The 13,902-nt window shown below is 46.6% G+C and overlaps 1 protein-coding gene across 1 annotated transcript; it reads right to left on the bottom strand.

The window, feature by feature from the left end:
• Nucleotides 1-5,287: 5,287 nt before the first annotated feature.
• Nucleotides 5,288-12,777, bottom strand: TMEM14C (transmembrane protein 14C). The gene is made up of 7 exons (XM_031667323.1): nucleotides 12,566-12,777; nucleotides 11,627-11,734; nucleotides 11,183-11,246; nucleotides 10,779-10,855; nucleotides 9,795-9,896; nucleotides 7,126-7,213; nucleotides 5,288-5,372 (listed from the first exon to the last, which is right to left on the bottom strand). Exons 3-7 carry the CDS (start codon nucleotides 11,200-11,202, stop codon nucleotides 5,288-5,290), a joined length of 372 nt encoding a protein of 123 aa, XP_031523183.1. The 5' UTR covers nucleotides 11,203-11,246; nucleotides 11,627-11,734; nucleotides 12,566-12,777.
• Nucleotides 12,778-13,902: the final 1,125 nt, after the last annotated feature.

Genomic DNA, 13,902 nt, shown 5'->3' with positions numbered 1-13,902 from the left:
ATTAATAAATTTTAAAAATAGAAACCTAAAAGATAAAACTATAAAAGTGTTGAAAGAAAATAAGATGATTTCAGGCCAGGTGTGGTGGCTCATGCCTGTAATCCCATCACTTTGGGAGGCTGAGGCAGGTAGATCACTTGAGGTCAAGAGTTCAAGACAAGCCTGGCTAACGTGGTGAAACCCCTGTCTTTTTTTTTTTTTTTTTTTTTTTTATACATTATGTTCTAGGGTACATGTGCACAACGTGCAGGTTTGTTACATATGTATACATGTGCCATGTTGGTGTGCTGCACCCATTAACTCGTCATTTACATTAGGTATATCTCCTAATGCTATCCCTCCTCCCTACCCCCACCCCACAGCAGGCCGCGGTGTGTGATGTTCCCCTTCCCGTGTCCAAATGATCTCATTGTTCAATTCCCACCTATGAGTGAGTACATGCGGTGTTTGGAAACCCCTGTCTTTATTAAAAATACAAAATTAACCAGGAATGGTGGCATGCGCCTGTAATCCCAGCTACTTGGGAGGCTGAAGCAGGCGAATCCCTTGAACCCAGGATGCAGAGGTTGCAGTGAGCTGAGATCGTACCAGTGCACTCCAGCCTAGGCAATGGAGTAAGACTCCAACTCAGAAAAAAATAAATAAACTATAAACTAAGTTCTTCCCACAGTTAGTTCAGCCCACACCAGAATGAACAAGGACAGCTTGGAGGGTAGAAGAAGCAAGATGGCGTTGATTAGGTCAGATCTCTTTCACTGTCTCAGTTATAATTTGGCAGTGGTGGCCAGGCACAGTGGCTCACACCTGTAATCCCAGCACTTTGGGAGGCCGAGGAGGGTGTATCACAAGGTCAGGAGATCGAGACCATCCTGGCTAACATGGTGAAACCCCGTCTCTACTAAAAATACAAGAAATTAGCCAGGCGTGGTGGCACGTGCCTGTAGTCCCAGCTACTCAGGAGACTGAGGCAGAAGAATCGCTTGAACCCGGGAGGCAGAGGTTGCAATGAGCCAAGATCGCGCCACTGCACTCTGCCTGGGCAACAGAACAAGACTCTGTCTCAAAAAAAAAAAAATTTTGCAATAGTGGTTTCAATCTGAAAGCCGTAAAGAAAATATAATAAATTTGATTTCATAAATGTTTACTTTCTGTACAACAGCAAAAATAAATAAATAAAATCAAGACATAAATAACAAGTGAGAGGAAAATATTTTCAATACATATGATAGGGAACACATTTTTATACTATACAGAGTCTCAGACTATCCAGTGTTTTCGATTAAAAAATTAAAAAAAACAAAAACATGGACAAAAGGGATGAAAGGCTGCTCACAGAAAAAATATAACTGGTCAATAAATGTACGAAAGATGCTTAATAATTCATAACTAAATCACTGAAACCATTAGATAACATTTTGGGGGTAGATCAGGAGCTGGCATGACTATGGTCAGCGAGTCAATTCTAGTCCATTGCCTGTTTTTGTGCAGACAGCAATCTAAGAACGGTTTTGCATTTTTAAATGGTTGAAGAAAATCAAAATAAGATTACTATTTTGTAATAGGTAGAAATTATATGAAATCCAGATTTCAAGGCTCCTAAGTACAGTTTTATTGGAACAGTCACCCTCGTTTGTTTACCTGTTGGCTATGGCTCCTTTCATTCTACAAAGGCAGAGGTGAGCAGCTGGGACAGAGATGGCCTGCGAAGCCTAAAATATTCATATCTGGCCCTTTACAGAAAAAGTTTTCAGACTCCTAGCTTCAGGTGTCAAAAATTTTTAAAACGTCCAATTCCACAAAGTTAGCCATCACTGGAAGGAGGGTAAATTGGTGCATTTTCTTCTGAGGGCAATCACAATTTTAACTGCTGAGATGCTCTGACTCAGCGTTTAGAAATGTAACCTACAGATTCCTTTGCACATGTTCACGGGGATTTCCAAAGATATTCCTTGGTACACCACCTTTTTTTTTTTTTTTTTTTTTTGTGATGGAGTCTCACTCGGGCTGAAGTGCAGTGGCATGATCTCCCCTCACTGCAACCTCCGCCTCCCGGGTTCAAGCGATTCTCCTGCCTCAGCCTCCCAAGTAGCTGGGACTACAGGTGCCCGCCATCACACCCAGCTAATTTTTTGTATTTTTAGTAGAGATGGGGTTTCACCGTATTAGCCAGGATGATCTTGATCTCCTGACCTTGTGATCTGCCCTCCTCAGCCACCCAAAGTGCTGGGATTACAGGCATGAGCCACCGCGCCCAGCCGTTTTTGTTTGTTTTTTGTTTTTGTTTTTTTTTCAGACAGAGTCTTGCTCTGTCGCCCAGGCTGGAGTGCAGTGGCGTGATCTCGGCTCACCGCAACCTTGGCCTCCGGGGTTCAAGCGATTCTCCTGCCTCAGCTTCCCGAGTAGCTGGGACTACAGGTGCCTGCCACCACGCCCGGCTAATTTTTGCATTTTTGGTAGAGACGGGGTTTCACCATATAGGCCAGGATGGTCTCAATCTCTTGACCTCATGATCTACCCACCTCGGCCTCCCAAAGTGCAGGGATTACAGGTATGAGCCACCGCACCCAGCTATCAAAGGCATTAAATAAGACATATTTCTATGAGTAGGGGAATGGTAAATAGTAAACATCCATACAACTTAAAAGTCATTAAAAAGAATTAGATCTCTGAGGAAAGGGTTGAACCCAGTTGTAGTACATAGTTTCATGCCTTTGAAGCACTGTATGTATTGCTCCATCTACATGACACATTTGCCCCTGTCTTGTCTATGAAATCCTCGCAGACAACTCACAAAAGGAGTTCACATCAACTGACTTGTGAATCAACTGACAAGACTCAGTTTAACTATTGGTTCCTTTGTGAAGCCTCCCTTGACTCCCTAAACAGAAATGCCCACTCCCTTCCTTGTGCCCCCACAGTAATAGGGATCTACCTCCATTATACACTTAATTTCTCTACTGCCTTTGTTTAGACGTCCGCCTCCTCCACTAGACTCCAAAAGGGCAAGCACCATGGCTTGTTCCTTTCACTGCTAGGACCCAGCGCAACCCTTAGCAGTAAATACTCCAGGACCTTTGCAGAGAAGCAGGGATGAGGGGACTTGGCAAGGGCTATGAAGACCTCCTGCTTCTCATCTGCGGGCAGCCTTAGAATTTTCCAGACTGATTGCTGAGGATCAAATAGTCACACAGGGATCTACTTGGCACCTAAACTAATTCCCACCTTCAGGGAACCTTGTCATTCAGGATTCAGGTGCTCCTCTAGGACTGAAGGTGGCAAAACTGTGTGCCCTTTGGAAAAACTTCATGATAGATGAAAACAGGGCCAACACAGTGATGCAAACTCTTAGCTATGGAAGCCTGGGAGGCTGGTAGGTTTGGATGGTCTATGGCCTTCTGATGCCTCTACCACTGCAACACAAGTGCCCTTAATTGTCCAGAGTCCTATAAAAATAGATGGAAAACTAGGACCACTTTCAAGGGGCTTAGGCAAATACATAAAGTGCCTGAATTATACTCTAAAGCAGTAACAGTTAGGGTAGAGAACAGTAGTTAAGTATGTTTTCCTTTTTAAAGAGGGAATGAAAACTAAAGCAAGGGGTACCAGATTGAGTTAATTCTTCATGTTGAAACAGTACCAGTATCCAGTGAATGTGTCTAACCTAGACACCAAACTAGATGATTCAAGCTCTAGATGGGTATTCTAGTTTCACATTTATGTATGAACTAATTAATGACAACAACAACAACAAAATCACCTTTTAATTTTGCTACACAGTCCTTTTTTTTTTTTTTCCTCGAACTCCTGACCTTGTGACCTGCCTGCCTCGGCTTCCCAAAGTGTTGGGATTACAGGCGTTAGCCACCGTGCCTGGCCCACGGTCCTAACCTTAGAAATTTTCAGTGGCCACCAGGCATGGTGGCTCACACCTGTAATCCCAGCACTTTGGGAGGCCAAGGCAGGCGGATCACTTGAGGTCGAGAGTTTGAGACCAGGTCGACCAACATGGAGAAACCCCGTCTCTACTAAAAATACAATTAGCCGGGCATGGTGGCACATGCCTGTGATTCCAGGTACTCAGGAATCTGAGGCAGGAGAATTGCTTGAACCCGGGAGGCAGAGGTTGTGGTGAGCCAAGATTGTGGCATTGCACTCCAGCCTGGGCAACAAGAGCAAAACTCCGTCTCAAAAAAAAAAAAAAAAAAGAAGAAGAAAACCTCAGTGGCCAGGTACAGTAGGTCATGCTTATTACTCCAGTACATTTTGGGAGGCCAAGGTGAGAGGATCCCTTGAGACCAGGAGTTTGAGACCAGCCTGGGCAACAGAGCAAGACCCCATCTCTACAAAAAAAATAAAATACATTAGCCACGTGTGGTGATATGCACCAGTAGTACCAGCTATTCAGGAGGCTGAGGTGGGATGATTGAACCCAAGAGTTTGAGGCTACAGTGACATATGATTGCACCACTGCTCTCCAACCTAGGTGACAGCAAAAGACCTTGTCTCTTGAAAAACAAAAAATCCTCAGAGGTCATTTTTGAAACAAGCTTCAATGCAATGTACAATCAAATAACTTTCCTTGGTCCTTAAGTTATTCAAAATAGGTAATTTCTAAATATTAACAAAATACTTTCAAGTTTCTATATCTTGCTGCTAGCAACATCTCATTCTATGAACTAGACCAGCTCTGGCAATGAAGACCACATAGGAAATATTATTTATAGTAAACTTTATTTTCATTGATATTTCACTTAACATAATTTCAAAGTCAGTCTGTGGTCTAAGATGAGCAGAAGAACAGATATTCTAAATCTCATAAGAGATTTTTTCACACTGTTCCTCAGAGCACGGAATGGGGTTTCAGGGCCCTCAAAGTTGACACCTAACATTTTACCCTTGAGATTTACCTATAGATACAGAAAGAAGAGATAACATCAATATACAAGAATCAATCTCTGTGAGGGTCTCAATAAGCTCATGTTACATCCTCATTATAACCTCTATAGGGTTATAATGGTGACAACTGATTTTCCACTCCTCCGCCAAGTTTGATGTCTTTTTTTTTTAGGTAAAATGTCAGATGCAAAAATGCTGCACTTATTTCTGTTAATACATTGAAAATAGTGGAAGATGCAGATTTTTAATTCTTCATCAGTGCAAGCTGGAACATGACTTCTGCTAATGGGGTCTGTTGAACATACTAACTCCAACTTTGGCGGCCATCTTAAACTATTTAAAGAAACAAGATAGAGCGTCCAGGTAAAAGGGCAGAACAGGCAACTATGTTTTAAGGAACTAAACTCTGCAGGTTCCTCCCACAACTGTGTGGGGAGGAGGTACTGAGCAAGTGGTCAGAGGTAAAATTTCCATCCCTGGAGGAACCAGAGAAAAAGCAAGCCAAGGGACAGTCTCACACTGAGGTCTTAAAATAGCACACATGAGCTGGATCCTAATCCAACTAGCAATAATTTGAAGAGATGAAGAAATGGAGGCAAGAGAGAGGAAGGCCGCCCCACCCTCAGGGATCTGATAATGGTTGAATCTCCAGCCTCTCAGTTTACTGCTCTAGACCTTGCTCCACACTGACTCTTTTGCTTCAGGTATAACATTATACTGGTAGCGTCACAACTATGATCAGAGCGGAGTATGCAATCTTTCTCCAAATCAGATTTTTAAAAATTCCCCTGCCTTCAGGATGTCTTTATAATACTTAACAACTAAATTTTTTGTTTTTAAGAAGGTTAATTTTTTTTTTCTTTTGATACGGAGTCTCACTCACCTCTGTTGCCCAGGCTGGAGTTCAGCGGCACAATTTTGGCTCACTGCAACCTCTGCCTCCCAGGTTCAAGCAATTTTCCTGACTCAGCGTCCCAAGTAGCTGGGATTACAGGCATGCACCATCACGCCCAGCTCATTTTTGTATTTTTTCATAGAGATGGGGTTTCACCATGTGGGCAGACTGGTCTTGAACTCCTGACCTCAAGTGATCTGGCCACTCTGGTCTCCCAAAGTGCTGGGATTATAGGCGTGAGCCACCAAACCCGGCCTACAACTAAATTTTTTTTTTTTTTTTTTTTGAGATGGACTCTTGCTCTGTCCCCCAGGCTAGAGTGCAGTGGTATGATCTCAGCTCACTGTAATCTCCGCTTCCCAGGTTCAAGCAATTCTCCCTGCTTCAGCCTCCCGAGTAGCTGGGATTACAAGTGTCCACTACCACACCCGGCTAATTTTTGTAGTTTTTGTAGAGACGGGGTTTCACCATGTTGGCCAGGATAGTCTTGAACCCCTGACCTCAGGTGATCCGCCAGCCTCGGCCTCCCAAAGTGCTGGGATTACAGGTGTGAGCCACTATGCCTGGCCACAACTAAATTTTTTAAAAGCCACAATTTGGTTTAGGTTTTATAATTAAAATTAGACAACAGGGCCGGGAGCAGTGGGTCACATCTGTAATCCTAGCATTTTGGGAGGCCGAGGTGGGCGGATCATGAGATCAGGAGTTCGAGACCAGCCTGGCTAACGTGGTGAAACACCGTCTCTACCAAAACAACGAAAATGAGCCAGGTGTGGTGGTGCACGCCTGTAATCCCAGCTACTCCAGAGGCTGAGGCATGAGAATCACCTGGACCCGGGAGGTGGACGGTGATTGCAGTGAGCAGAGATCACACCATTGCACTCCATCCTGGGTGACAGAGCGATACTCTGTCTCAAAAAAAAAAAAAAATTAGAAAAGAGGATTCAATCAAAATTCCCTTTTAGCAAAATTTTCTGTAAAAGACATCTACACATCTAAGAAATATGGGACCCCCACATCTTCCATGCAAGTCACACAAAAGGCTGCAGTCATGGCTTTGCAGGAAAACTTCTGCCACCATATAGGGAGGAGCTAGGATGGACCGGAAAGCAAACATGAGAACAAACCCATTTCCACAGTGAATGGATATACTCATGCCATTCTGACATTAAACCAGCTATTGTTTTTGAAACATTTCCTATTAGTGTATATATCAAATGTCAGTTGATGCATAGCATCAGATATCCTGAAACAAGTTAGGTTTTGAATGCATAAAGTATCCTGGGGAATAAACTGAACTCTACATGATAAAGAAGAGTAACAAATGAAAGTACCTGGCACCTGCAATTAAACCTGCAGGCATGAATTTTCCAGAGTTGTAGAATCTCATTCCCATAATGCCAGCCAAGGTACCAGATGTAGCTGATGAAAAAAATATAAAGAAGGGTTAAAACTCGTTACATCTTCTACGCAGGGGAATCAGAAGTGGGCCAAACCCAACCCATCTCTCAAGGGTCACACCTCATCCTATGCTTATTCTTCACCAAGTGGGTGGAGACTACTGGCTGCCCACATCCTATGGGTCCAAGTACCAATACTGGCCAAATAGGGCCCTTCACAGCCTGGGCCCTGCCTGCCCTTCCAGCCTCATCTCTTACCACTTGTCTTCTGCAAAACCCACACTTTAGCCATCAATGTGTTAGTTTTCTCCAAAATGCTGCTGTTTCTCATGCCCCGTAGACACTATTTCCTCTACCCTGCACGCAATTCCCACTGGGTAACTGTCAAAGCACCTACTACATGTCAAGCGCTGTGCTAGGTGCTGGAGAATACAAAGGTAATCATAACTGTCTCTGCCCTTTTACAGTGCTTCAGGTCTGATGGGACAGACTTTAAAGACTCACACAAATAAAAAGGCTTAGCCAAAAAAGTGAAGATTGGCTGAGATCTGAAATTACAGCAGGAATTAATGAGCTGAAGGATGGGAAGGCCCATTCCAGGCAGAGGGGACAGTATATGCAGAGGCCCGGTGGTGACAGGGAGCATGGCACATTCACCTTAAAAGGCCAGTGTGGCACAGAAGTCAAGTAAGAGGGGCCAGACCACATGGAGCCTTGAAGGTCATACTAGGGATTGGGTTTTCATCCTAAGAGCAATGAGAAGCTGTTAAAGGCTACTAAGCGAAAGGACACATGAACAGAGTCGCATTTTTTGTTTGTTTTCGCTCTGTCGCCCAGGCTAGAGTGCAGTGGTGTGATCTTGGCTCACTGCAACCTACAACTGCCGGGATCAAGCAATTCTCAAGTCTCAGCCTCCTGAGTAGCTTAGACCACAGGCGCCCGCCACCACATCTGGCTAACTTTATTTTATTTTATTAAAGACCCGGTTTCACCGTGTTGCCCATGGTGGTCTCCAACTCCTGAGCTCAGGCAATCTACCCTCCTCGGCCTCCCAAATCTGTTCAGGAGTTACAGACCAGCCTGGACAACATGGTGAAACTCCTGTCTCTACTAAAAATAGAAAAATCAGCCGGGCATGTTAGCGGACACCTGAATCCCAGCTACCCGGAACGCTGAGACAGGAGAATTGCTTGAACCCAGTAGGTGGAGGTTGCAGTGAGCCAAGACTGTGCCACTACACTCTGGCCTGGGCAATACAGTGAGACTCTGTCTCAAAAAAAGGGAAGTTTATGAAGGGGAAGGAGACAAGTACATCTGAATATCAATGGGGGGATCCACCTAAAAGGAGGAATACAAATACAAGACAGGATCCTTGCCAGTGTAAAGGTCTGGAGAAGGTCAGGGAGAAGACACCCAAAGCACAGAGGAGGACACTGGTGTTGGAGAGGAGGGAAAACAGGACGAGGTGAGGCTTGCAGATTAAAGGCTCCGGGAAGTCCCCACCTGATGGCTGGTATTTTTTTCCCTGAAGTAGGCATGAGGTCATTTGCGGAGTGGAGTACAATCACAGAAAGGAAAAATGCAGGCTGAAAGTCATTTTGGAGCATGAGGGAGGGAGCTGTTAGGCAGAGCTGGGACCTGGACGCACCTCCTTCCCCAGCACACCCCATTAGCCATCACTGACCTCCCTTCCCAACCCGGCTGATGTGTACAGATCACACGGCTTCTCCCTCCCACATGGCACTCACTCTCACACGGGGTTTGTGGAGACCCCACTCCTAGCAGCGTCTGACGTGGGTGGAGCCCCACAGAAATGTGCTGAAAGCCACCCTGATAAGGACTCCTCAGTCCCCCACCCCACTCACTGTCCATGCCGCTCACAGGGTGCATTTCCAGTTCTGCTTCTATGCCCATGTTTTTTGTTTTTTGACATGGAGTCTTGCTCTGTCTCCCAGGCTGGAGTGCAATGGCGTGATCTCAGCTCACTGCAATCTCTGCCTCCCAGGTTCAAGCGATTCTCCTGCCTCAGCCTCCCAAGTAGCTGGGACTACAGGCGCCTGCCACCATATCCAGCTAATTTTTGTATTTTTAGTAGAGACGGAGTTTCACCACGTTGGGCAGGCTGGTCTTGAACTCCTCACCTTGTGATCCGCTCACCTCGGCCTTCCAAAGTGCTGGGATTACTGGTGTGAGCAGTCACATTTAGCTAACTGCTAAAGAGGTGATTTTCAAATGGCGAAATTGCAACTCGGATGCAAACCTAACCCAGATGTGTGATGTTTTAGGGATGCTGAGGCCAGTGGTCTTCCATGGGCAACCTCACCGGCTGACACATTTCTCTTATAGAAGTTTAATGCTACTGGGTAAATACATTCACGAGGTATGGAAATCCTTCCATGTTCTGTACATAAAAGATAAACAGAAACCAGCACAAATCCTGCCTCTGCACCCTCATTTTAAAACTTTCTGAGGACTTGGTAGAAGAAGTGAAACTGTCATAGGGTAAGTGTGAAGACCTCACCCCATCCCACCAAACCAGGGTCGTTTGGAAAAGAGTATTCTGGAAACACAGCTGCCCTAAGGAGACGCTGAAGCAGACATACCTAGGAAAACCCAAACGTTCCTTGGATCCTGAGACAGCTGGTAAGCACCCAAGCCGGCTAGGCTGCCGAAGAGCAGCCCCGCAGCCAGGGACGGCACGCTGCCTAAAGGGAAGCAAACACAGCTCGCATTTTTAACATGAGGCACTTATTTCACTAACGGAATCCACCAGACCCCCTGCCCTACAAAGGAGGACAGCACAGAGAACTCTCAACACAGCTCATAGCCAAGGTGGACTCAAGCAGGAAGATGTTTCGGGGAGTGTGCTATCTTCTCAGAGAAGTCAGGGTCTTCCCACCCCATTTTTCTCTCCTCTCATAGGCAGGGCACTTCTATCTAAGGAAAGGAAAGAAGGCCATCTTCCCTCCTTAGATGGAACTATGGCTAGTGGCTAGGCCTTCTTTCTAAACAGGCCTGATCAACCATGAAGGGCTGGAACTGTGTACAGGCAGGACTTCCAGCAAATCACAAAAGGAGAGGGAAATAGGGCCAGTCAATTAAATAAAAATACAAAGACCTGGACAATAAGAATTCTGGTGTGGGGGTTGGGGTGGGAATGCAGGCAAGGACTAGGTGGCCGAAACAAGCACAGCCACTGACACACCCCTGCCTGGCCTACTGAGGAGACTTCAAAATACCAGTCTGTGTAGACCAGAGGTTTCCTCCTACCTGAGCCCGGAGATAGCACTTGGGGGTAGTGGCTGATGCACGGTAGTCAATGATAATAACAAACTACAACCACCTCTGCCTATCTTTAGATAAAGAGGCAAAAACAAGTAATGCCACAAGAGGCCTGGCTCAGCTTCACCAGATAACCAGAAGGCAAGTGCGGGAGCTGCAACACTGACAAGGAAGCCTGCACTCCAGCTTGGGGACCTACAGCAAACCTGAATGAAACGAGCTTGCTTCTCAGGGGTACCCGGGCACTCACATTTCACTGGAACAACGTGAAAATGTTAAGAGGCTATGTAACAACAAAACCATACCTGCTTTTACATAGCCAATAATCCCACCAGAAGCAACCAGTGCTGCGTAGCCAAAGCCAAACCAATGCAAAGGCACTCTGAAAACACGAGAGAGAAGTCAGTGTTAACCGGGCTTTAAAAACAAACCATATTGTCATAGGATGGGACTAAAAGGTCATCATTCCCCACAGGTTCTATCACTGAAAATAAGGCCCACAGAGGTTGGATGACTTTCTGAGAGTCACACAACTTAGCAAAACCAGAGCTGGGACTCAAACCCAAGTCTCTGGCCTACAGGTCCAGTGATCCTCCCATCCCCCACGCAATCCCAGGCAGTCTACTCTTAGGGTTCTTTTCAGCTGAGGAAAGGAACTCTGGTTTCCAGAAGCTCCTGGCTACTCCATACCCATTTCCTGTCCACTCACACTGAGCCGGTGTCCGGCATTCTTCTCTTCTCTGTCCAGAAAGGAGACTACCCCAGGCCTGCACCTGCGGAAAACAAGCTGGATCAGAGGTGGTTAAAAGCACAGCTCTCCAGCAGTCCAAAAGAAGTGTGTCCAACCCACAAGCTACGCACCCTAAGTCTCAGTATCCTTCACGTACCATGAGGATAACACTGGTACCAATTTCCTGGGGCTGTTGTGACTATTCAATAGATTTCACATGTAAAGGTGCTTAGCACATAATAAATGCTGAACAGATGCCAACCATTGTCACAAAAACCTTAGTTCTAATCACATAGGCCCACAGGAAACTCAGCAAGATCCACTGACAGCTCTATAATCAGGTGATGCATTAGTCATTTCATTAGCTACCCACGTTACCACAAAGTTGAAAAGCAAGTACTCCTGTGCCCTTAACCCAACTACCTTAATGTCTCTTTTGAGGGAAGGTAGGACTGCTGCTTTTCATCCCTGCTGCGACAGCCAATTTCAATACTCAACTTTTTTAGAAACTTCTGTGTCCAGCTCACAGCTCTTGTTAGGAGGGCAGAAGGGGAGGATAAAATATACGGAAACACTGGTCATATTCACATGTGACATTGCATCCTCGGAAAAACAGCTCCTATTTTCTTACAGAGAGTATCCAGCATGCAGCGAGCCTAACAAGATGAAAGCAATGCACACCCCGGGTATTCTGTTTAAAGAATTAGGCCATGTGCAGTGGCTCACGCCTGTAATCCCAGTACTTTGCGAGGCCGAGGCAGGCGGATCACCTAGGGTTAGGAGTTCAAGACCAGCCTGGCCAACATGGTGTAACCCATTGTCTACTAAAAAATATTTAAAAAGCAATCGGGCATGGTGGCATGTGCCTGTAATCCCAGCTTCTTGGGAGGCTGAGGTGGGAGGATGGCTTGAGCCCAGGAGGCAGAGGCTGCAATGACACATATTCAGGCTACTGCACTAAAGCCTGGGCGACAGAGTGAGACCCTCCCTCAAGGACGAAAAAAAAAATTAAGTTTCCATAAAACAGGGAAGGGCAGGGGACTTTGAATCTTGCCCACAGTTCTTAACTCGAGGCGGCACTGAGTTAGGGAGGCTTTTAAAGAGATGGAGCAACAAAACCACCAAGAAACCAGGCAACACTACGCTACATGGGTAAGCCTTTGCTCAGGAGGTCAGGGACTCCGCGCGTGCACAACTTCTTTTAAGAAAAGCAGAAAATACCCAACGAGAAAAGCACCGACCACACGGCCTAAAGGCCCGGCTGAATCGGGGGGACGAAAAGCAGACGGCCGTGAAACTCCTAAATAATCCCTAAAAGTTAAAAGTGGCAGAAATAATAAGAATAATCCCAAATACTCGCACCGGTCTCACGAAGGCCCGGGCTGTCTACAAGGGCGCGCAAGCTGCAGTGACGACAGAGAGATGTCGCCGGAAACGCGGCGGCGGACGCTCTGCGTCCCGGTGGCGGGGTGAGGCGAGGGGCGCGGCTCTGTGCTGCGTGCGCAGTGTCCCGGGAGAGGGGCGGGCAGAGAACGGGGACGGTGCTTGAGCCACCGAGTAGCAGCTAGCGCCCTGCATTCAGGGCGTGAGGAGTGGGGCGGGGCATCGCGGCGAGCGCCCTAGTCCAGGGAACGGGGCGGGGAATCTCTGTGCTTCCCCAGTCCACAGCGCCTGCAGGGCCGACCAGCACCAGTCCCAGGTCCAACCCTGAGTGGCCAAAAGCCGGAAACCCGGAGTTGCACAAGCTGGACCACGTGAGCTCGGCCAGGCCAGATGTGGAGGCCACCGCTGCGGGAGGAGGGTATCTGAGGCTGGATTTTGAAGGACCCCATTAACAGAGGGACAAGTTACAGGGTATAAACCAGATGCCGGTCATCGGGAGGAGTGTCCTCAAGCCCGATCTTGTTTGTTTACCAGTAAGGGCCTGCCTTCTACCTGCAAAAGAGAAAATATGGCGGCTGCAAGGATAGTAATGGCTCAATGCCAAATATCTGTTTTGTTTAGGGAGTGAGGCTACTTGAGAAGCATCATAAGGATAGGGGGAGTAGAAAGTTAAACCTGATTTTTACCCAGCTATGTGGATCCCGAATGTCCACAGCATGATGTTATCTCCATTCCACTTCCGAGCCGCTCCTGTTCCTGTGACACTGCACCACCATTGTCAGGTTCTCTACACTAAAGTTTGCTGTCATCGTTGACTTCTCTCCTCTCTTTATCCCCCTACAAGTATCCCAGCATAGACAAAATCACAGTCAATATAATAGTCTCCGGAATAAAGCTGATTCAAGCGGTCTTTTTTTTTTGATAGGGTCTCGCTCTTGCCAAGCTGGAGTCAGTGTGCGACCTCGGCTCACTGCAACCTCTGCCTCCCAGGTTCAGCCTGATTCCTCCTGCCTCAAGCCTCCTGAGTAGCTGGGATTACAGGCCTACACCACCACGCCTGGCTAATTTTTGTATTTTTAGTAGAGATGGGTTTCACCATGTTGTGGCCCTGCTGGTCTCGAACTTCTGACCTCATGATCCGCCCCCGGCAGCCTCCCAAGTGGCAGGGATTAGAGGCTGAGCCACTGTGCCGGCTTTGCAGGCGCCTTATTTTTTTTTTGAGGAGCCAGTCTCACTCTGTTAACTGTAGAAAGTAGAAAAAGTTCCTCTTCAAAGCCGTCTTGGTTCAAAAATAAAATAATAGACGCAGAATAATC

Source organism: Papio anubis, chromosome 6 (assembly GCF_008728515.1).
Source record: "Papio anubis isolate 15944 chromosome 6, Panubis1.0, whole genome shotgun sequence".
NCBI classification, from domain to species: Eukaryota; Metazoa; Chordata; class Mammalia; order Primates; family Cercopithecidae; genus Papio; species Papio anubis.
This window is presented reverse-complemented; position numbering and strand designations above follow the sequence as displayed.